The 25,650-nt window shown below is 40.7% G+C and overlaps 1 protein-coding gene across 1 annotated transcript in view; it reads right to left on the reverse strand.

Moving 5' to 3' along the window:
• LOC143733115 (zinc transporter ZIP11-like) overlaps positions 1-25,650 on the reverse strand; it is a 91,517-nt gene that overhangs the window by 18,189 nt on the left and 47,678 nt on the right. The window contains exon 4 of the mRNA XM_077224684.1: positions 15,412-15,481. Within this exon, the coding sequence (XP_077080799.1) occupies positions 15,412-15,481 (70 nt within the window). The remainder of the gene's footprint in view (positions 1-15,411; positions 15,482-25,650) is intronic.

Consider the following 25,650-nt stretch of genomic DNA (forward strand, 5'->3'; position numbering starts at 1 on the left):
ATCACATTCCCTTCACCATACCTACAGATTGGCATGGGGAACTTTCCATAAGATCATCTTTCAATGCAAATCAAACCAGCTATTAGGCTAACTGAAATAAAACCATGCCAATCTCTAGGTATGGAGAAGAGAATGTGATGATGTGGGATATTTTAATTCCAAAGGCCAAGGGAACTTTATCAGGATGCATATTACCCTGATCCATGAAATAACTGGCATTTAAAAATAAAAATCTGCCTGACTCTATGGGAATTTAACATAGGGGTGGCCTGACTTATGCACCCTGTATTTTAAGGAAGAACATTTATTTATTTATGATACATTATTCATTCACAAAGAAAATTGGTGTCCTTAAAGGTTGGATTTTTCCTAATTTTTTAAATTAAGGCATTAAGATCAATTTCCAAAAGAAGATTTTTTTATTCCTCTTTTTAGGCAACTTTAGCATGGGTGTCCTAACTTATTCACATCACTGTATATATATATATATATATATATATATATATATATATATATATATATAATGAACAATATATGGATGGATGGATGGATGGATGGATAAAACAATAGATAGAACAGATAAAACAACATAAAACGATGGATGGATGGAATGAAAGATATATATATATATATATATATATATATAAAAGGAACAATATATATGGATGGATGGATAAAACGATAGATACAACAGATAAAACGACATAAAACGATGGATGGATGGATGGAATGAAAGATATATATATATATATATATATATATATATATATATATATATATATATATATATATAGAATGAACGATATATGGATGGATGGATGGATGGATGGAATGAAATATATATATAGAATGAACGATATATGGAAGGATGGATAAAACGATAGATAGAACAGATAAAACGACAAAACGATGGATGGATGGAATGAAAGATATATATATATATATAAAATGAACAATGGATGGATGGATGGATGGATAGACGGACGGACGGATGGATTATTGTTAATCCGTCAGATTCAAAATCAACTCAGAAAATAAAAATGCAGTATAAACATCTAAATCATTCCTGAGTAGATGATTGTGAGGAACTGAACCATAAACCTCGTGTCAGTCTGTCAGAAGAGAATCAAATGAACCAACATGATTCATTAAACGAATGTGCTGTGGTGCATCAAACTGACACAATATACATCAGCCAGAGGAAGCCTGAGGACGAGAAGAGTCGAAAACACGAGCAAATACAGAGCGAAGGTCAGAAAGAGCCAGAATAACACACACAGATGCTGGAGAACCAGCTTTAGAAGAAACACGAGATACAACTACAGAGATGCGAGGTCACATCTGCACTGTTTGACTGAGCAAAGACTCAATAAATCAATAAAACCAACAGATAAATACTGTGCGGACCACATCTGTGAAAAGCACAAACTTTCTGTCCCAAATTGACATCAAGAAATCAATCTGGAAGTTTTTCGGTCTTGGCTGACAAGCTGTTTATGATCTTTTGCAAAGGTCCATTGTACGGCAGAATTCCTGTTGGCATGTGTGTTTGGTTAAGCATACACTCACAGGACCAGTAAACACAGTTCCCAGAACACATCCAACACTGAAGACAATGCTGAAGTTCGACAACAGCCACACATTTATTCAAATATTCTTGAGATTATGCTGACCATAAGCTATGATGAATATGTGTGGTGCAACTGTCTTCACCAAAGAGTCATTCTCCAGGTAGACCCAACTAGTTTAAAACAAAAAGTGCAATGGAGTAAATCTAATTAGATTAAAATATGCTTGTTTTTCTACTATACGAACACAAAGAAGAGTGATATTTCTATTTATATACACCAATGCAACAATGCACAGCTCTGATAATCTATTGCGTATAAAAAAAAACTTTACTAAACTTTACTACATATACGCTATTTTTAATTAATGAAATATGTCAAGTATGAAATTAAATAATGATGAAAACAAATAGAATCAGAGATATAACTTGAAATAACATTCAAACTTCAAATTAGTGACGCTATTAAAACATCTCTAAAAACAGCTACAGAAATAAGACAGACATTAGTAATGTAATAACTATAAATCAAAGGAGGTTCAATAATGGCTTGATTAGACTGATATTAAAAGGCAGATCTGTTATTGCTTGGACAATATTTAAAAAAATATGATAATACAATTATTATTATCCATTTTGACATTATTTCCCGATTGACTGACCCGCTTATATATCGCAAATTAATTCTGTTAAATTACTTCTTCACAAGAACATTTTCATATATTTCTCAGTAAATTTCATAATTAATTTTTATTAGTCTTTCACCAGAGGAAATTGCTGAAGGAAATGAAACAAAAGGCATGCATAAGATCAACCTCCACTAAAATGAGCTTGTTCGCTCTTTAAATATGACATAATTGATGCGTAGAGGACTAATGTTAGTGTCAGAGGTTTTCAGGGCTTTGACAGTAACACCTCCAGCAGAGAAGCAGGAGGGAAAATGTTATTCCAGCTGAGTTCATCACATTTAGCCCTAGAAATAAAATAAACTTGTCGTAAAATGTTTGGACAACTCCGAGGTCACGTCACCTCCGCTGTTGCGCGCGATGAGGAGCGAGTCAATAAAGTTCAGTGATGTCAGCAGCACATTTATCCCAACACACACACCCTAGTCTGAGTAAAAGATAGAGACCCCTGAGCAATTGCACGTCTGGGCTTCAATGCATCTTCTCTGTACCTACATTTGAGCTGCAAAAATAAAAAAAAGTCCCCGTTTCTTTGAAGAGTCTCTGAGCATCTGGTTTTAACAGTCCACTTGAGTATGTGGGTACTGGGGAATGCAAGGACTGCTTTGACTGGGAGAAGAGTGCTGGGAAAGGGAAAGAAACAGAAGAGTGGCTTTTCCCTGGAAAACAAACAGACTTTTGTTTCAGAGGAGAGAGAGAAGACTGTCTGTCTGACTGCCTTCAGTGGCTCATGGAGGACGAGACGCTTCAGAGACTGGAGAAGCAGTGGCCAAAACTGTTTAATGACCCTACAAGTTTAATTAAACTATCTAAATATGAGGAAACTCTTATATTTTTAAATATTTGAAATATGAGGGAAGACAAAACTCTATTTAAAATCAAAAAGCTGACAGGAAAGCACATACATTGACTACAACATAATATTTCATTGGTCCTCTCTTATTTTTGCATGCATTCATAAATTTACAGCCTGGACAAAAATTGTGCACAATTTGTCATGTTTCATAGCATTATCACAAATAAAACTATTGATTGCACGTTTGGGTCAAATATAGACAAACCCAACTGTTGATTCACATTTTTAAATTACACTTTTAAACCAACGGTTGGGTTTGTCCATATTTGACCCAAACATGGATTGAAACAACCCAGGATATTTTAGAGTGCACGCAATATTCTTTAACAAATTTGGTAATAATATTTGAATAAAGGGTAAAAATGTCAATTTTTGGCCACTGCTGTATCTCCACATCGAAAACCTCCAACAGGTCGAGACGTCTCTCTGAATAAACAAGCATCTTCTCTAAGGTTGAAGGTGAGATAATGTTAGCAAATGTACTTCAGCTTGTGTATGTCTGGAAAATTTCTTTTGTGGCAATAAAAAAAAAATTGTGGCAATTTGTTGCCACAAAAAAAATCTCAAAAATAAAACACAGGATTAAACTCAGGCTAATAAAGTTAGTGGTTTTAGTGTCCTAATAATATACAATTAGCACAATCCAAAAAGAGACTCTTGAATACGTAACGTCTGATATTTGGTGGTTTTACAAACGTGCAAGAATCACCACTGACTGAACAGCTCTATAACGTCCATTATTAAGCGTTTGTTGAGGGGTTTTCATGTGAAGATCAAACACTTGGAAGGTTTTAGTTCTTTACTGAATGGAAAACCTGATCCAATGTGGCTTCCCTGTAGATCCCTGTGAATTTCAGCCATCCCACATTAATTACCAGAGACTAATGACAATAATGTAAACTGTTCCACTTCCCAGAAATCCTTGAAAAGAGATCTGGGATTATCCTGGTTCCTCAAAACAACACATTGAAGGACTTTAAAGTCATGCAAGTGTTGATCACATTGAATGTTTTAGCCAGAAAGGACAGAAAGAAGGAGAGTACAGTACAGTATAATACAGTAGAGTAGTGCAGAGTATAATATAACTAGTGTAAGTCTGACTCTGGGAAAAGTCCCTCAAAAGTCATCATTTCGAAACTAATGTTTTTATTTTATTTTCAGAATAAACTGGTTGTGTGTTGGGGAATTTCACGTTTCTTTCTTTCTTTTTCACTTAATAAGAAAAGTCTTGTGGGGATATTCTGGTGCAGCTTCACAAAAACATCAAGGTTTGTGTCGTGGAAAAGACATAAATACGTGACGAACACAAAACCAAAACCACCAGCACTTTCTCCAGTGGAGTGGAGGAATGGAAGAACCAAAATATGAAGCTGAAAGAAATCATTTCTTTATTTTGCAGCATTTATTCTAAATGATTTATCCGTGCACATTATTGTTTAAAAATGATGTTCCTGTGATCTTGAATCAGAATAACTTCCTCTTGCAACATCTCTTCTCTTCTCTTGTCTGATACAGATTTTTCTCTACATTTGTTCTTGTTCCAGAAGCGTTTCATTCGGATATACGAATATTCTTTTTCAAATACACTGATTAAGCAATATTAACAATAAAAAAAATAAAAAATTCTCATCATATTTTCGTTAACAGTATCTTTTGATTAAAAACATTTAAAATCTCCCCTCCATAGAACTCAATTATAAATATTATAAAGCAATAAAAACAATTTAAACATTTATTTTTTGGGGGGGAAAAACACATATCTTTTAAAGTCACCATGGAATCAAAATTGACAATTTCAGCATAATTGAGCAAAGAATAAAAGGGTGCAATATAGTAGAATATATTTTCGATATATGTCAAGTTGGATATATAGTACATCAACTTTATCCGCATACATGCAGTATTCATTTAAACACAATATATAGGCCTACAGTATATGGCAAATAAATATCAACTGCTTGCCGAACGCAACTATATTCTCACCCAGCTCTAATCTGCTAAATGCAACTATAATGCATTGAAATACTGAGATATTATAAACAATAACATCAAGATTTTATGTAAAGCTGCTTTGAAATAATGTGCAATGTGAAAAGCGCTATACACATAAAACTTGACTTGAGCTCTACCAAAAACTTGCGATATACACAGGCGGTGCACTCATATTCCTATGAATGGGAGCAATATGGCGGATAAGATGTGTTGAATGACTTGCCTTAAAGGGACTTTGGCTCTACTCTCCGTTTGCCCTCGTGCGATTGTTTTTAGGCTGAGACAAAGACCTCTTTCTTATGCCGTATCATACGTTCAAAGCTGCTCTCTGTGTTTACTCCTTGAACAAACTATGTATCCATTCATCCATCTGTCTCTCCTTCTCTCTGCGCTTTTAATCATGAGCAAATAGAGGTTTCATCTAGAAAGCGTATATGAAACCCTGAGTTGTCAGTATGGATGTAAAGAGATTATATGATTGCAACACTAACCCAAAACAGCTTTTCCTATAATGGAAATACATGGTATTAAAAGCACACACAGACAGAAATGCAGAATAAAAGACACACATTCAACATCTGCAAGCTTTGGCTCACATCTGGTCACAGATGTGCGCACACATAGTGGAGTCCAGGTGCTCGAACGCTTACAATGCGGCTCTGATTCTCAGCGATGGCTAATAGACTCCATCTGGGAGTGAGATGTGAACACTTGTTAGCCGGTTTCCTTCTCGCTCCCTCCCTGTCTGGCAGCATTTGCACATTTAAACAGACTCGAGAACATGGATATTAACATATGTGCAAGAATTATCTGTGTGTGTGTGTGTGTGTGTGTGTGTGTGTGTGTGTGTGTGTGTGTGTGTGTGTGTGTGTGTGTGTGTGTGTGTGTGTGCGTGCGTTTGAGAAAGACGCAGAGATCTCACAATACCAATTTTGACCACTTGGTGACAGCATCGCACAATACTGTCTGCAAAATTCACACTAAACCAGAATATCACTCTGCATGTGCCCTTTTAAATAAATAATTCACCCCAAAATGAATCAACTCATAATCATGTCCTTCTGGCCCCATATTAGTTTCTATCATGACAGAGAATAATGAAGCAGAAACTGTTCATGTTCCATTATACGCCTGACTGCAAAAAATCTAGAACCCATTTCAACCATTTCAACAAAAATGCTTTTCTTACTCAGTATTTTTGTCTTGTTTCCAGTCTAAATATCTAAAAAATCTTAAATGAAGATGCATTTACTAAAGTAGTAAAATGCCATAAGATTGTGTCTTGTTTTCTGGGGAAATAAATATCTGCCAATGGGGTAAGAAAAAAAAACTTGTTTCTGTTTGAATTAAGATTATTTTTCTTACACCATTGGCAGATAATTTTGCTTTTTTAAGCAACAAATCACTTAATTTTGATTTATTTTCCGAGAAAACATGATGAGTAAAATCCCATAAGATATTATGTCATGTTTTATGGGGAAATAAATCTAAAGTAAGTGATTGACTTCATTGCAGAGCCTCTATTTTATATTGTTAATTTAACATTTACTGAAAATGATATCCCCAAAGTATGGAAGTCAGCCCATGTTACACCATTACAAAAAGGGGGCGATCCCTCTATTTTAAATAAATATAGGCCTATTTCCAAGCTGTGTGTTTTAGCCAAGCTCCTTGAACGCTTGGTTGGTGAGCAGCTAAAGACATTTTTAAATACAAATTATATTTTATCCCCCTTTCAATCTGGGTTTAGGAAACAACACAGTACCATATCTGCAGCATTGAAAGTGATAAATGATATTATTGGGGCACTGGATAACATGAAAATATGTGCTGCACTGTTTATAGATCTTTCAAAAGCATTTGATACAGTTGATCACTGCGTTCTTGTAAATAGACTACTGAGCATTGGACTGTCTAAGCATTCAGTATATTGGTTTACAAATTATCTGTCAGGTAGAACCCAAATTGTTCAGATGGCTGGCTCTTTCTCTTCCTTTTTGCCCATTTCCAAGGGGGTTCCTCAAGGCTCAGTACTAGGGCCCATATTGTTCTCAATTTATATAAACAATCTTTGTCATAATCTATCGAATTCTGTGTATAATTTCTATGCTGATGACACTGTTATTTATTGTATTGCATCATCTACTAAAAAAGCCCTTGATTTTTTGCAGTTTGCTTTCAATACTGTCCCGAACCGTTTAAAACAGCTTAAGTTGGTTTTAAATGTAGAAAAGTCCAAAGTAATGGTATTTACAAACTCAAGACAACTTCCAGTTTCTTCTTCAATCATCTTAACTTCTGAAGGAAATGAAATTGAGTTAGTTAACAGTTATAAATATTTAGGTATAATCATTGATTTTAAACTGTGTTTCAAAACTCATATTAGCAATTTGGTTTCTAAGCTTAAGATAAAGCTTGGCTTTTTCTACAGATCAAAATAACGCTTATCCATTCGTGCTAGAGAATACCTAGTGAAGGCCACTTTTCTTCCCATATTAGACTATGGTGATCTGATATATATGAATGCTTCTGCCCAATGCCTAAAGAAATTGTATGTTGTGTATCATTGTGCATTGCGTTTTTTCACTGGCTGTAATTATAGGACACATCATTGTACCCTTTACTATAAAGCTAAATGGCCCTCTCTTTATGCAAGAAGGTACACTCATTGGCTATGTTTCATCTATAAGGCATTTCTTGGACTAGCTCCTACCTATCTGAGTATCTTTTTAACAAGTACTCATGCTCATTATGGATTACGTTCAAAGGACATCCTACACTTGTTGGTCCCCCGTGTCAAAACATAGTTAGGTAAAAAGCCTTTTTGTTCGCTGCACCTTCTGCTTGGAACCATCTTCAAAACTCGCTGAAACTGACTGCATTTATTTCTTATGGACAGTTTGTTTCAACTCTGAGGGATATGGAACAGATGAACATTGGTCAGTGCTGTTGTTTATAAAGTTGTATTATGCCTTATTCAACATAGGGGCTTGTGTTATATATGTATGTGTACTTGATGTTTTTTATATGTCGAAAACGTCTCGGTTACGTATGTAACCCTAGTTCCCTGATAGGGAACGAGACGCTGCGTCAAACGCTGCGGGAACGCCCCTGCGTTGTGCGTCATGAAGCACGTATGGAATCAGCCCAATGGAGAGATGAAACGTCATAGGCGGGTGACGTCATCGACCAGGAAACTATAAAGCACCCCAAAAACACAAGCGCATTAGCTTCTGATAGGCTTGAAGGAAGCGCTAACGGGAGTGCCGGGAGTATGGCGGAGCGACGCAGCGTCTCGTTCCCTATCAGGGAACTAGGGTTACATACGTAACCGAGACGTTCCCTTTCAAGGGAACTTCGAGCTGCGTCAAACGCTGCGGGAACGCGAATACCCACGTCGCCATAGGACCAAATGACCGTCATGTGAGACTAGCGCACAGAGGACGAGAGCACCTGTGCCCCAGGGGTAGAGCTTAAGTCTAGGTCATAGAACTTAATAAAAGTATGCGGTGAAGACCATCCAGCCGCATCACAAACATCACTCAGGGAAACCCCCGACAAAAGAGCTTTAGAAGCAGCCATACTCCTGGTAGAGTGAGCTCGGACAACCAAAGGTGAAGGCTGGCCAGCCGACTCATAAGCAAGTGAGATAGCCTCAACCACCCACTTGCTCATTCTCTGTTTAGACGCCGGACACCCTTTCCTGGGTGGCCCGAAACATACAAAAAGTTGTTCTGATTTCCTCCACAGGGCAGCTCTGTGGACATAAGCGTCTAATGCCCTAACAGGGCAGAGTGAATTAAGTTTCTCCTGGTCCGATGACATAAATGGAGGAGGACAGAAAGCCTGCAGAACCGTAGGTCTAACAATATTAGTAGGAACCTTAGGAACGTAACCTGGTCTAGGATGCAGAAAAGCTTTAACCATGCCAGGTGCAAATTCCAGGCACGAGGGTGAAACCGACAGAGCCTGCAAATCTCCGATTCTTTTTAGTGAAGAGATAGCAAGCAAAAAGATAGTCTTAAAAGTGAGAAACTTCTCGGGAACTTCTTCGATAGGTTCAAAAGGAGCTAGGGAAAGACCTTCTAATACAATGGCCAGATCCCAAGTCGGCACCCTCGTACGAACTGCTGGCCTCAGCCTCAAAGTGCCACGGAGGAAACGAGTTATAAGCGGGTGTCTCCCAAGAGAAACTCCACTGAAAGGGACGTGGTAAGCAGCTAGTGCCGCCACATACACCTTTAGTGTGGAGGGGGATAACCCTGTGGAGAAGCGCTCCTGCAGGAATTCCAGCACTGCACCCACTGGGCAGTTAACTGGGTCCTGCAGGTGTTCTCCACACCAAGAAGTGAAAAGTTTCCACTTCAAGGCATAAAGCTTCCTCGTGGATGGAGCTCTGGAGTTAAGAATGGTCTCAACAACCTCGGTTGAGAGACCGGAGTCTATGAGCTGGGCCCCCTCAGAGGCCAAGCCCACAGTTTCCACAATTCTGGGCGGGGGTGAAGTATCGTGCCCCCCGCCTGGGAGAGCAGATCCCTCCTGACCGGGAGCTCCAAAGGAGAACCGTCCAGGAGAGAAATCAGGTCCGCAAACCATACTCGGGCCGGCCAGAAAGGGGCTACTAGTAGTAGACTGACCCCGTCCCGGCGGACCCTCTCCAGAACTCCTGGTAACAGAGCAATCGGGGGAAAGGCGTACAGACGTGACCTCGGCCACGGCTGCACCATAGCATCCAACCCCAGGGGGGCTGGAAGAGTGATGGAGAACCACCGATGACAATGAGTGGTCTCCTTGGAAGCGAATAGGTCCACCTCGGCGCGACCGAAACTCAACCAAAGGAGCTCCACCACCTCGGGGTGGAGTCTCCATTCCCCTGGCCTCGGCCCCTGCCTCGACAGGGAGTCTGCTACCACATTCAAATACCCAGGGAGATACATTGCTCTCAGAGATAGTAGCTTCCCTTGGGACCACAGGAGGATCTGACGGGCCAACTTGTAAAGCCGGCGAGACCGCAGGCCCCCCTGATGATTTATATAAGAGACCACCGACGTGTTGTCTGATTGAACTAACACATGATGGCCTCTCAGGTTTGTTAGGAAGTGTTTCAGAGCCTGAAACACAGCCAACATCTCTAGACAATTTATGTGCCACGAAAGATGATGATCCTGCCACAGACCTTGGGCTGGGCGACCACTCATGACCGCCCCCCACCCTGTGAGGGAAGCATCCGTCGTTAGCGTTATGCGACGACAAAGAGCCCCCAGCACAGGACCTTTGGATAGGAACCAAGTTTCTCTCCACATGACCAGAGCACGAAGGCAGCGCCGCGTGACTTTGAACGTGCGGAGCGGATTTCCCCTCGGGGAGAATCCCTTGGTCCTGAGCCACCACTGTAGCGGTCTCATGTACAACAGGCCGCAAGGTATAACGTTGGACGCTGCTGCCATCAGACCCAACAGTCTCTGAAACTGCTTGACAGTGAGTAGCTGGCCTAGCTTCACTTGTTTCACAGCTGAGAGAATCGAAGCGATGCGGGTCGGAGAGAGTCGCGCCCGCATCGATACCGAATCCCAAACGACACCCAGAAAAGTGGTCTTCTGGGAAGGAGATAATACACTTTTCTTTGCGTTCAGCCTCAACCCCAACTTTCTGATATGAGCGAGGACGACATCTCGATGCCGAACCGCCATCTGCTCGGTCTGAGCTAAAATCAACCAATCGTCGATGTAATTGAGAATACGAATGCCCTGAAGCCTCAGAGGCACTAGTGCTGCATCCATGCATTTCGTGAAAGTGCGGGGAGATAAAGCTAGGCCAAACGGAAGAACCCTGTACTGGTACGCCTCGCCCCCGAAGGCGAACCTCAGGAACTTCCTGTGTTGTGGAAGGATGGACACATGGAAGTATGCGTCCTTCAGATCTATCGTGACAAACCAGTCCTCGGACCTGATTTGAGACACGATCTGCTTGATAGTGAGCATCTTGAATTTTAGCTTCCCTACCGAGCGATTCAATATGCGCAGGTCTAAAATTGGACGCAACCCCCCATCCTTCTTTGGAACGATGAAATATCGGCTGTAATAACCTGACTCCAAACTGGGAGGAGGAACCCGTTCTATAGCCTCTTTTTGAAGGAGCGTTTTCACCTCTTGTTCCAATACCAGAGCCTGCTCGGGGCCCACCACTGTGTGCAGAACCCCTCTGAATTTTGGTGGACGACACCTGAACTGGATAGCATAACCCTTTTCTACTGTCTGCAGGACCCAATGAGATATTTTTGGAAGGCTTTTCCACTCTGCCAGAAATTCTACTAAGGGTACCAGCCTCTCGAGACTGGCCTCTGGTGTAACTTGAGCAGCAGACGCAGCGCCCTGTAACGGCGCACCGGCAGGGAACAACTGGTCTGACCGCTCTGAGACCCTCCTCAGAGGGAGCGAGCGTCCCTCGGGAAAGCGCTCGCTGGGATCGTCTGTGCCCCGGCATAAAGGCGGGGTTGGCAGAACGAGCCCCTGAGGGCACCGAGGAGGAATGGGCACCGTAAAAAGAGGTGAACACCTTTCCGCCTCGGTGGGGACCACCCTCAGCATCCTGAACGGCTTGGCGTCAGGACTTCTTCTTAGCCGAAGCCTTCTTAGCCAATATAACTGTCCTCAGATCAGTTCTACTGGGAGAAGGCTTCGGCTGAGAGTGTCGCGGCTGAGCCCACTGTCCAGCAGGGGGAGCACGAGACGCGACACTCTGCCTCTGCTGCGCTCTATGTGATGAGCTCGAAGACGGCCGGGGCTGCTCCCGCCCAGCAGCCCCAGGGACATGAACTTTAAGGGGAAGAAACTTTTTAAAAGCTGCAGTTTGTTTCTTTTCTTCTTGGAATTTATCGATAACTGAATTCACAGCATCACCAAACAACCCCATGGGAGAAAGAGGAGCATCTAAAAGAAAAGCTTTTTCTCTCTCTTTAATATTAGTCTGATTTAACCACAAATGTCTTTCTGCGGCCACCAGAGCTGCCATAGAACGACCCATTAATTTGGCCGATTCTCTGGTGGCACGCAGGGATAAATCAGCAGCCTGACGCAGTTCACGAACTACGTCAGTACTGACCTCCTCACTCTCACTCATGTCCCTTAGCAGATCAGCCTGGTATGCCTGCAAGATTGACATAGTATGCAGACATGACGCAGCCTGACCTGCTGCCGAATATGCTTTACCCACTAAAGCCGAAGTGTTTCTTAAAGGCTTGGTGGGTAATGCCGGTGCCTTAAAAGATGATGCTGCTTCGGGGGAGAGATGGCTCGCAAGCGTCTCTTCCACACGAGGCAAAGCACCATAACCATGAGCCTTGGCTCCCATAATATTAGCGTATGTTGAAGTCTGGGGACTAAACACTCTATATGACACCGGTTTTCTCCATGATTTCGACACCTCGGTGTGGAGATCATGGAAAAACGGCAGGCACCGGCGTGGAGGCTGCACACGTGACGGCAAAAATCTCTCATCCAACTTTGATTTAGAAACAGACTCCTGTCTAGTCACTGGCCATTCAATATTAAGTTTTTCAACAGCTCTTGTTAACACCTCCATAAGCTCATCACTCTCAGGAGTGTGGGGTGGCGAATCCTCCACATCTCCCTCAACACTAACAACATCAAGTTCCTCAGAACTGGATAGCTGCAGCATTGGTGCCTCAGCCCGAGCGGAAGAAACCGCAGCGCGTGCTTCCGAACCCGGGACTGAGGCACTGGATCTCACAGGTGAAGGGAGAGATAAGGCAGAGCCCGTCTCAAACCCCGCTGTGAGATCCATCTGCGATCCCCACGATAAGCGCCGCCGCTCTGCCTCGGCAGAAGCGGGACCCGAACCGCGGGGAGCGCGCACCGAACCGCTCTCCTCAAAGAGCGACCGGCGGGAGCGGAGCGTCCTTAACGGCAAACGCTCGCAATGCTCACAGTCTGCTCCCTCGAGAGCAAACTGGGCATGCTGAACTCCCAAACAAACAACACAAAGATCATGTGTATCCCCGCTCGTTAAATAACGCGAGCAGGGAGGAACACACTTTCTAAACTGCTGTTCGTCCGCCATAATCTCTCAATATATATATATATAGGGATAAATTGTTTGTGTGGTGCAGGGTATGTAAGACAGACAATATCACACAGGGACAGATTCACATGTAGCGCGACTGAAAGCACAGAAGCTAATGCGCTTGTGTTTTTGGGGTGCTTTATAGTTTCCTGGTCGATGACGTCACCCGCATATGACGTTTCATCTCTCCATTGGGCTGATTCCATACGTGCTTCATGACGCACAACGCAGGGGCGTTCCCGCAGCGTTTGACGCAGCTCGAAGTTCCCTTGAAAGGGAACTGCTGTTCGTCCGCCATAATCTCTCAATATATATATATATATAGGGATAAATTGTTTGTGTGGTGCAGGGTATGTAAGACAGACAATATCACACAGGGACAGATTCACATGTAGCGCGACTGAAAGCACAGAAGCTAATGCGCTTGTGTTTTTGGGGTGCTTTATAGTTTCCTGGTCGATGACGTCACCCGCCTATGACGTTTCATCTCTCCATTGGGCTGATTCCATACGTGCTTCATGACGCACAACGCAGGGGCGTTCCCGCAGCGTTTGACGCAGCTCGAAGTTCCCTTGAAAGGGAACTGTTCTTTATGTTTTTTATGCAGCGTCTTGGCCAGGTCTCTCTTGCAAGAGAGATTTTTAATCTCAATGAGTTTTTTACCTGGTTAAATAAGGGTTAAATAAAAAAATAAAAAATAAAATACATTATCAGTTCGTTTTCGTTGGTTGTCTTGATTTTTCCCCTTGCATGTGTTCATCATTTCCTTGTATGACAGCCTGGACAAAAAGTATGTCGCATAATTTGGTGCGTTTCATTGCGTTATCACAAATAAAACAAATGACTCCAAGCACAATATGCTTAATATTTCAATTAAAGTTAGAAGATGTTTTTGCTCACTACTGTATGTTGCCATGACTTATCGATCATGTCATATGGGATTTCATATATTGCATTTTTAGTTGTTATCTCATTTGAGGGAGTTTTTGAGATATTAGCAATTAAAATCAATGCTTTCAATATAACAAAGAATGTTAGATATTCATGCAAAGCAACTTGTTTTTTTTACTAACTACAAGAGGAAGTGATAAAAAATGTGTTCTCAGTCCAGATCCTCTGTTATTGTGACTTCAAGCATTAGCAGCCACTATATTTTACTATTACAATTTGTCTACATTCAGTCCAATGTACTTCTGGCCTCATCATATATTTTCTATAAATTTCTAAAAAAATGTTAGAATGTCCAAGCTGCTCTTTTTTAAACAACAAAAGCATGGTTATTTATACTGCAAAGCTCAAGAAGCACTACAAAAGTATCATAAAGTTATGACTTGAGTACTATATTCTTCCGAAACTAGCTTTTTGTGTGGAACAGACTGAAATTTAGGCCGTTATTGACTGAAAATCTTGATGGATAATTCTGGTCCTTGATTCTGATTGGTTGAGCCGTGTTCGACGCCTACAAACATATACCTGTGATAAATATTAAAATAAATATTTTAAGGGATTAACTATTTTATAAAAGCATAAGCCCCGTAAAACCGTGGTTTACATTGAATTTAGCATCTACATGAAATTGGTTGTTTGTCATGTGTTTTTAATGCATTATACTTTCTAAAGAAACGTTCAAAAAATAGATCAAAATTATAATGCATTATAACTGTGGTTACAATTATTCATGAGACATATAATGCCGTATAAGGTGCATTACAAGGCATAATTAATGTATTAAAAATACTTTTATGATGCATTAAATATAAAGGCTAATAGTGTTACCAAATTTTCAATTTTCTATTCACTGTAATTCAACTTAAATTATTGTGATTAAAATTATTGTATTTCAACTGTAATACCTTAAATCTTTATGAATAATCAAACTGGCTGTTCAAGAAATTCCAACTCATTTTTTTTGCCAAGTTAAACTTAGAAAATGAAGTTGAAATTGGTTAAATTATTTTGATGAGTTGAAGCAATGGAAAAACATGTTGTCATGACTTATTGATCATATCATTTTTAAAGAGTTGTTAATTCATGTTAACTAAAAAATTGTAACAAATGGAACCAAAATCTTTGAATGGCCAACTTGTATTATGCTTTTCACAACAGAAGCTATGACATTCTGCTAAACATCTCTTGTGCTTCACGAAAGAAAATAATAATGTGTTGTAATGATATGGGGGTGAGTAAAAGTTTGGTGAACTATCCTTTAAACTGTGTTTATGGCTTACCTTGCGCTTTCAAACGTAGCTGATGGAGTTTTTCCGACTGCCCCAAAGCCTACGCCGACAGCCAAACCCTCTGAAAAACAGGACACAAACACCTGGTCACACTACAGTCAAGCTAAGGTTGTTATGAAGGGCGTTGATGATCAGGATCGAATTTAAACAGGAGATGAAAATTACATGCATTCCACTTATAGTCTTCAAATGTCCTTTGAAGGCGGTGTGTGAGATTCAAATGCTTTTAATCTGCCAAACTTTCATCCAAAGCCATTTATTTTTCACTAAGCAGATATAAAACAGAACAGTGTGCACAGTAACTGTCTAGTCTTGGGTCACAGGGGCTTAGAAATGAATCTGCAGCCCGTACTGAAGGGACTGAAGTTCACCCAAAAATAAAAAATCTGGCATCATATACTCACGCTCGTGTTGTATAAAACACAATAGCGGATATATGAACCATTTTTGTTCCATATAATCAAAGTCGGTGAGGTCCAATGTTGTTCAGATCCCAATGTTCTTCAAAATATCTTCCATGTAATGATTTGAGAGCGAGTAAATGATGACAGAATGTAAATATTATTTCCCTTTAAATATTAATGTGGCCTAAAAAAAAAATATTCTGATAGTTCCGGTCCTTGATTATGATTGGCTGAGCTGCATTCGAAGCCATTGTGAAATACTTCAGTTAATAAAAATACAATTGTTAGTTCATGTTAGCTCAGGTCTGTTTTACGGACCTTTATATTAAGTGTGTAATGTCAGATGCAGTTCATTTTCAATTTCCAAACGTGTTTCCTGTTCACTCTCAATTCTCAATTTCATGTTCTCTGCATGGCACTGTTTTCATCTGTGAAACCAGTAGCGGATTTGTCTTGATCTCATGGGGTTTCTACTTATATTGGACTTTAGATTTCAAACATCTTATATAGAGACAGATCCTTTTTCAGTCCAGAAGCACCTCAGGCATCTGATAAGCTGACAACCAATCAAAGCCCCCATTCTTGAGTCCGATTCAATTTCACATGCTCCACTAGCGCTTCTGACTCCCTTGCACAAACCTCCGGTCAGATCAGTGTGTGTGTGTGTGTGTGTGTCGTGCATTTATGTAAATATGTTAATTCAAAACCAGTTTAATCAGGTCAATCTTATCTTTAGCCAGGAAAACTCATTCTGGGCTCAGAGGAAATTAAGGATATGTAAATGCATTCGATATCAAATCAACATGGCATTAAATCAGATAAAAATCTGACACAAAACACTTCAGCTGTGGTTAAAGTGACGCTTCAAAGTTTCTTTCAGAATCTAAAAGCACATTAGCAAAGCATCTAAAAGGCCATATTTAAACATGTGGATCATCTTAAAGGCAAAGTTCGTTAAAAAACATGGCATAAAAAACAATTGACTGACCCCAAACTTTTGACTCTGTGTTTTAAGAAATTAATACTTGCATTCAGCACAAACACATTCAATTGATCAAAAGTGACAGTAAAGACATTTATAATGTAACAAAATATTTCTAATTCAAATCAATACTGTTCTATGGAATTTTCTCTAAATCAAAGTATTATAGAAAATAAAATGTATCATAGTTTCCTCAAAAATCTGAAGCAGCAATTTTGTTTTCCACCTTGATAATAATCAGAAATGTTTCTTGAGCAGCAAATCGAAAAATTTTAATAATATTTCACAATATTCCTGTTTTTACTGTATAAATAAATGCAGACTTGGTGAGCATAATAGACCTCTTTCAAAATGTGTTTGTCATTTTTATTATATATATATATATATATATATATATATATATATAACTTTTTTGATTTATTAGTTTTAGTTTATTTAGTTCTAGCTATTTTAGTACTTCAACTTAAACTAAGCGAAGGTACGTGGCAGCAATTGTATCTTTTGGCGTTCTTTTTATTATTATTCTGTTTCTTCTTCTTCCGCTCTTGATTCTATGGCAGCCCATAGAAATGCTTGCGGGAAAGTTATGAAATTTGGCACACAGATAGAGGACAATCTGAACTGTCACCATAGCAGATTTGGTGTATCTAAATCAATCCCTCTAACGCCACCAACTGTACATATGATGTAATTTTCCGTCATGAATTTTTTTTGCCATTTTGAATTTTCCGAAAAACCTACTTTTTAAAAACTTTTTTTTTTACTTTTAACTTTTCACAAAAATGTAACCAGATCATCCTCAGACCATGCTGGCAAAAAGTTATGGAACTCAAGTTTTATCTAAGATTTTTCTTTAAGATTTGTCGATCCATTCTCAAATAACGCGCAAACAAATTCTACGAAGAGCGTGCCAAAATGGACGCGAAGCTATATCTCCGCAATGCTTTAGCAAATTCTGACCAAACTTGGTGTGTGTTATGATAACCATGACCTGAGGTTACCTGCACAGTTTCCGCGCAGTGTCACCTAGTGGTCAGGAGATATGAAAAATGGCAATTTGTGCTTAAAACTTTTGAAGGGTTGGGCCAAAAATCACACATTCGGTGCAGCATGATGAGTCGAGCGATACCCAATTTTCCCATATCGGCCAATTTGCCTGTCGGACATTCTGAATTTTGAAGTAAAATGCTACATTTTACGAAATCATTGGTCGTATCGTTACAAAACTGTGTTACTTCAACGTTAATCGTTACTTCAACACCATGCCTTAACAGTACTCAAAGTATCAGGGCAGAGCCACCTTGTGGTCAACTGTTATAATGATATATTATATACAGGTCCTTCTCAAAAAATTAACATATTGTGATAAAGTTCATTATTTTCCATAATGTAATGATAAGAATTAAACTTTCATATATTTTAGATTCATTGCACACCAACTGAAATATTTCAGGTCTTTTATTGTTTTAATACTGATGATTTTGGCATACAGCTCATGAAAACCCAAAATTCCTATCTCAAAAAATTAGCATATCATGAAAAGGGTCTCTAAACGAGCTATTAACCTAATCATCTGAATCAACTAATTAACTCTAAACACCTGCAAAAGATTCCTGAGGCTTTTAAAAACTACCAGCCTGTTTCATAACTCAAAACCGCAATCATGGGTAAGACTGCCGACCTGACTGCTGTCCAGAAGGCCATCATTGACACCCTCAAGCAAGAGGGTAAGACACAGAAAGAAATTTCTGAACAAATAGCCTGTTCCCAGAGTGCTGTATCAAGGCACCTCAGTGGGAAGTCTGTGGGAAGGAAAAAGTGTGGCAAAAAACGCTGCACAACGAGAAGTGGTGACCGGACCCTGAGGAAAATTGTGGAGAAGGACCGATTCCAGACCTTGGGGGACCTGCGGAAGCAGTGGACTGAGTCTGGAGTAGAAACATCCAGAGCCACTGTGCACAGGCGTGTGCAGGAAATGGGCTACAGGTGCCGCATTCCCCAGGTCAAGCCACTTTTGAACCAGAAACAGCGGCAGAAGCGCCTGACCTGGGCTATAGAGAAGGACAGCACTGGACTGTTGCTCAGTGGTCCAAAGTACTTTTTTCGGATGAAAGCAAATTTTGCATGTCATTCGGAAATCAAGTTGCCAGAGTCTGGAGGAAGACTGGGGAGAAGGAAATGCCAAAATGCCTGAAGTCCAGTGTCAAGTACCCACGGTCAGTTATGGTCTGGGGTGCCATGTCAGCTCCTTGTGTTGGTCCACTGTGTTTTATCAAGGGCAGGGTCAATGCAGCTAGCTATCAGGAGATTTTGGAGCACTTCATGCTTCCATCTGCTGAAAAGCTTTATGGAGATGAAGATTTCATTTTTCAGCACGACCTGGCACCTGCTCACAGTGCCAAAACCACTGGTAAATGGTTTACTGACCATGGTATTACTGTGCTCAATTGGCCTGCCAACTCTCCTGACCTGAACCCCATAGAGAATCTGTGGGATATTGTGAAGAGAAAGTTGAGAGGCGCAAGACCCAACACTGATGAGCTTAAGGCCGCTAATGAACTTTATCACAATATGCTAATTTTTTTGAGAAGGACCTGTATATGGTATAATGATACTTCCATAAATGCTAATAATTTGTTAATTATATTAGCCTATTGTAATGAAACTGGACTTAATAGATTCCTTCGGTCATGCCGAGGACATAGATACCAATTTTGCCATAGTCGGCTAATCTTCCTATCCTCCATTCAGATTTTCTTTAAAACCCTTCTTTTTCAAACTCCTCCTAGACCGCTTTTGTCCTATTTTAATCAGATTTGGGTCAGATCATCTTCAGACTGTGCCAACAAAAAGTTATGGATTTCGTGTCGATAGACAAAACCATTTTCAAATACCGTGGCAAAATTTGAGGCATGATGCCAAAATGACTCTGAGGCTGCATCTCTGCAATTCTTTAGCATATTGACACAAAACTTGTAGTTATGCGTGGATGGGCTTTTATTTCATCCGCAACTGCATCACAAAATGCATCATCGATCCGTCCGAACCAACTTTTTTTGACCAATTTTGAAAGCCGCACCCGCCCGCCATCCGCTGATTGTTTTAAGGTCTATGGGCGATGCAAGGCGCTGGTGACACGAGCCGCAAGGCTAGAAAGCTCTTGCCTGTTCTAGAAAGGATACGGATGTACTTTTCGGATGTAGGTAACAATTAGGCTTGCTACGGTAGTCGGTGTTACCGGTGTTACACGGTGTTCAGTCGCAACACCGGTTTCATCACTTGCCCACCGCGACAACGCGGTGAAAAAAAAAAGCGTTAAAATATTTAACGCAATTACGCAGTATCCGTTTTTTTGCGTTGTATGATCACGCTCTTATTAATGTGAATGCTTTTAAGCGCGCGACCCATAGAAAAGACGCGCGTCAGTATCGAGTTCTCTTTTGGGCTTGAACAAACCATAACGCACACAAATTATGCCAAAATTTCTGTTTTGTCGAGTGTCCTCATAAGAGCAGTATTAAATTATTTAAATAAAGTAACGTAGAGATTTGTGAGAAAATGGGACGCGTTTAAGATCGCGTCTCTGTCAGCAGTGGCTGGTCTTAAAGTGTCACTAATGTTAATCAAAGAACAAAGGTAAGAGATTAAATTACTCACTCAGACACGGAGCCAGGAGTATTATGATACCGGTAGCCTAATAATCATGAATGAACTCCGTTATCTTTTAACACAACTCCGGCGAGTGGCTTCTTCACGCTAAAGAAAAACTCGTCATGAAGTGCAGTGAAATTCAGCGATCTATGGCGTTTCCTGATGGATCATGTTTGTCCGTTAACTTCATTTTATACGTGCAACTCACGTAGCCTATAAGGACACTGACAACGCGCTGACAGACAGGACCGAGCAGGTAATATTTAATATGAAACAAAGTCTCAACTTTCAAATTTGGTCAGTCAAAGAAAATGAAACAATAAATAGACCTACCTTTTTGTGGCTATAATGTGTTGTGACGTGAGAGAATGCCTCAGTTAAAGCCAAGTTCAAATCCACCGACGTTAATCTATTAACTCTCCTGACTGCTTTGTCGGACAAAATATGGTGGATTTTGATTTGTCAGATTGCATCACACTGCTGCACCAGCTTTTTATAAGCGATGTAAAAAACATTTAGTTTCGTTTTCAAATTAGCACCAATTCAGCGCACACTAACAAAACAGTGTTGCTCCGCACGACCACCAATTATGCCTGCCCGTGCAAACGGGCGCATTTTACGTTTGCCTTTAAATTAGTGATTTAAAAGCCCCCGCCGGTGATACCGGTATTACCGGTGTTGTCACACGTCGATTAACCGGTGGGAAAATATCCTCACCGTCACATCCCTAGTAACAATATTTAACAATGTATATATATTTTTCATTTGATTGGTTCAACCGCCACCCGCCCGAATTTAATTAAAAGTTTATTTTTCGTCACGTCATCCGCCCGATCTGGAGTTTATCCGCGGCTCTAACCGCCAACCGCGCATCTCTACAAACTTGTCACCTTACTCTGACCACAAAACATCAATTTGGTCACAGCGCCCCCTATTGGTCGAAAGTGATAAACCATTAAATCAAATTACTAGTGACTATTTATTTTTAAGCCATTTTGCCTAAAAATCATCTTAAAATGTCTTTAATTACTTGTTGTTGATGTTGGTCTGATGCTCCTTGGCATATCGGCATGACTTATCGTGTTCTTTGAGCTTGGCCCAGATAATTGCTCCTTGCAATCTATATTTTTATAAGCTGCTAGGGGCTGGAAGATGCTGGCTGATCTTGATCAACGGCTTATTTTTCCACCTGAGATTGCCACCACTAACCTACGACCCGATATTGTTTTGTGGCCTGGATCAGCACGCATTGTTCAACTGATAGAGTTAACAGTGCCATGGGAGGATGCGGTAGATGAGGCATATGAGAGGAAGAAACTGCGGTATGCTCATCTGGCCACTGAAGCAGAACAGCGAGGATGGAGAGTCCAGGTTTATCCAGTGGAGGTGGGTTGTCGAGGTTTTGTGGCACACTCTACAACCCGGTTCCTCAGAGACGCCGGATTCAGTGGCCAAGAGTTGCGTCGCACAGTAAAGAACTTATCTGAAGCAGCAGAAAGGAGCAGCAACTGGCTGTGGTTGAGACGGAAAGATACTAGCTGGCTGTGTACAGGCCGCCATGCAATGGTTTCGCAGAAATCTTGAAACCTTGAAGAGTCTGTTGGTTTATTTGTATAGGGTGTATAGTATTTACAGTCATTACGTTCCTCTGTATATTTCGTGAATGAAGGGTGGTTGGGCAGATATTGTGTTTTGCGGTAGGTGGTATGCCATACGGAACCATTGCCACTGAAACTGCATATTAACGCACCAGTGGGGCTCGACAGCCTTAGTCAAACGGGTTGGCGCGTATGGTTGGGTTGCGGAGAGATTGTGAGATTGTGGTTAGGTCTCAGCAGCAGGAGGGATGTAGAGGTCAGTAAGCTGGGCTGAGTTGAGTGGGGGACGGAGGGGGGTGACTCTGGGAGCCCTCGAGCCCTCTTGAGGTGTCGTGGGCTAGTCGGCGAAACACTGAGGACGGAAGGTGCCCACTTGAAGACCCTAGAGATGTGCCCTACTCAGCTCAATCCAGACGGTTGTCATGGGGGGACCGCGCTGTGGTTGCAGCCGCTGTGTGTGCTGACGCGTGTTAACACTAGACAGAAGGAGATTTACATCACCATATGGAAAGAAGCGTAAATGGATGGAGAAGCATAGGTTACTGTAAAGCTATGTCTTAGTTGGTGCTTATCTTGGCGAAAGCCGAGTACAAATCAGCATGAAGTTTTAACATCTACTCTCGTGTAATGGAAATCTTATTTTATTTCAAGTAACAATTTTTTTACGCTTTCAGTTTCAGTCAATAACATTAAGATTCAATTTTACCCCGGCATATGTGTTAGTTCAACTTAATACACTTTTTTTTCAAAAAAAAAAAGTATGTAGGCCTGTTCTTATGCTCTGTCCTCTGCTTATCTTGTCTTGTCCTCTGCTTTTTTACTCTGCCCGCATTAGATTTGATGAGACATTAATGGTCGCCTATTTTTAATTCTGCATTCGGACCATTATTAATGAAAATGGTCATTAGGACCCACTGCAGTGCTGATGTCGAGAAGATGAAAGATTCTTGTTTAAATATACTGTAACAGTCAAGCCAGTTACGAAGTCTTTTATCTGCAGTCTATCTTCCACACCACTAGGGGTGCTATGGTGCCTAAGTGTGCTCCTTAAGCAAAGGTGGGTTCATAGAGGAAGTTAGCAGAACAGCAGCAGGAGAAAACATGGGTTACCTGCATTTGTGCTATAGCCTGGTTGGGAAATATTCCATTTCAAGCTCAACTTAAAGGGGAACTTGCCAACTATTTCAACTTAATAAAACCGCTTAGAAATAATTCAGATGGTTAAATAACCTGTTTTGGTGAGAATGGTGACTTTCCCCGCTCCCCCCAGCGTTCCCAGGCGGAAAACCAACCTTGCAACATGGGTTGCCACCTTTGTCTGGAACATATCGATGACGCACACAAACTCTTGCTTCATTCAGTGTCCTGGGAGAGTGTATAAATTTACCGGGACAGGTTGTTAAAAAGAAGAACAATCCCTGAAAAACCGGGACGGGTGGAAACACTAGGACTAACATCCCGGTAAACTGGACATAGGAAGTCTTGTGAGAAGCGAGAACGAGCGAGAAACGCGAACTGCTTTACGGTAATTCGACATAAACACACACGCCGCCCTCAATGTGTATGATGTATTACCCACCTCGGTAGACACACTCCACACGATAAAGTTGTCCGGCTCCGATAATAACAAATGCACATGAGCAGCGGTAGAAAGAGGGAGGAGGGTCTGCAAGTGAGTTTTTTTTACGACAGTGTTGTGAAATATACGCCTCACAGCTGTATGAGAAAACATGCGACAACAAAAGTGAAAATCAGCGAAGAAATAGCTAGAGTTGCAAAGTTCCCCTTTAAAGTAAGGATTTGTTTTCTTTCCTGTTATTTAAAAGTATGCCTTGATGATGATGTTTGTTGCTAAGAAGTTTGATACAGTTTATTTGTATGTATTTTAGAAGGACTCTTTATCTGGGACTTTAACACTGCATGTTGCGAACTAAATATGGATTCAAAGCCAGGATGGTTGTAAGCTTGAGGCGTTTGGCTTACTTATGACCTTCCTGATTTAGAAGAGTCTGATGCATGAGAACTGTTACCGTTTGTGAATTCATCTCAAATGGTTGGATTATTCATCTACTAAGGGACTACTTCAACTTTGGACATTGTTTGATGAACTATACCACCAGATAAGACTTGCATACATTTTCACATATTGAATTGTGCAACCTAATGACCAATTCCTGTAAAGCCCCTATCGGTAATTGTTTTGTTTATAGTAGTTGATTTTCTTTTTCCTTGTATTTACTTTTTGGGTGTTGACAATTTCTTTTATTTCATGGTAATATAAAAAAGAATGTAGTGTTTATTCATTTGGTGAGCATCTTTAATTCTTAAACACCTGTTAGGCAAACTGAATGCAGAAAACTCATATACCTCTGCATGTTAACCAAAGCATCAGCCCTGCTTTGAAATGTGAAATGCCTGTGAGACTAAACTAAAAGCTCTCGCTCAAGCCGGGACATATTGTGGCACGGTACATGCAGTGTAATCACATCAAGAGATTCATTACAAGTGTCCCCTCAAGCTTCTCCAGCACGGAGATCTACACCTCCATCCATAAAACATGATCTTCCCTCAGCATATCACTCTTTACAACAGAGAAATGAAGACATCTTATCTCTCTCCGTCCAAATAACACCTATACAAGAGCCGCAAATCTCCTTCACTTGATTTGAAATGCTAGCGTCCTTGATTTAAAAATAAATATTTAGTCATGCTTTTTTTGCATCTTTCTTTAATGTGTTATGTTGCTGTTTGAGCATGAAAAAGTCCCTCCAGCAGGAATTATTCTCTATCTCAGTGTCCCTGTTTCTGAACTCACTGAAACGCCTCCATTGAGTTTAAACTCGGGGTACGAACACCTCACAATATTCCTCATTTAAATAATTAATATGCAGAATAAAGGGGCGGGGCCTGGTTAAGTTAGTTAGTAGTGTGTTGAAACTGGCAGTTATGAAAAGGGGGGGGACATTTCCCAAACAGACTCGAAGTGCTCGGCCAATCACAACACACTGATCCAGCCGACCAATCAGAGCACAGTGTGCTTTTCAGAAGGAGGGGCTTCATAGAGACAGGAACTAAACAGGGATGCGTTTCCTACAACGCCGTAACTCGCTGCTAAACTACAATAGTATGATGCATGTGTTGAAGAAATCAACTAGCTAGTCACGACTGTTTCCCAAAACCATACTGTGTCACGCAGGTGTTGGAGTACTAACTTCTTTAATGAATCTATTTGAGATCGAATTAATGCTTGACGTTTTGCTATAAATTACGGACATGCATCTGAGAACTATTTCTGATTTTTCTCAGTTATTTTGCTCTATTTCCAGATTCAATCGCTCGTTCTTACGTACTATAACACGTTCGCACATGCGCACTCTTCAAAAACAGTGCTTTAAATCTCTTGACAAAATAAAAGACGTAAATGACATCTGTATATATTAGAAATGAAAGAAATAGATTGTACTGAATGTAAGCTTGCTTCTTTTGCTCCACATGTCATGCAAACAAGAGACTCTGCTTCTAACCGCAGGTCGAGATCGGTCGCTCCTAACACACAACTTTGCGATGGTGTTTGCGAATGTTTGTTGGAACGATG

This window comes from Siphateles boraxobius, unplaced genomic scaffold (genome assembly GCF_051911475.1).
Source record: "Siphateles boraxobius isolate OS27281-9 unplaced genomic scaffold, OSU_SipBor_1 90, whole genome shotgun sequence".
Classification (NCBI taxonomy): domain Eukaryota; kingdom Metazoa; phylum Chordata; class Actinopteri; order Cypriniformes; family Leuciscidae; genus Siphateles; species Siphateles boraxobius.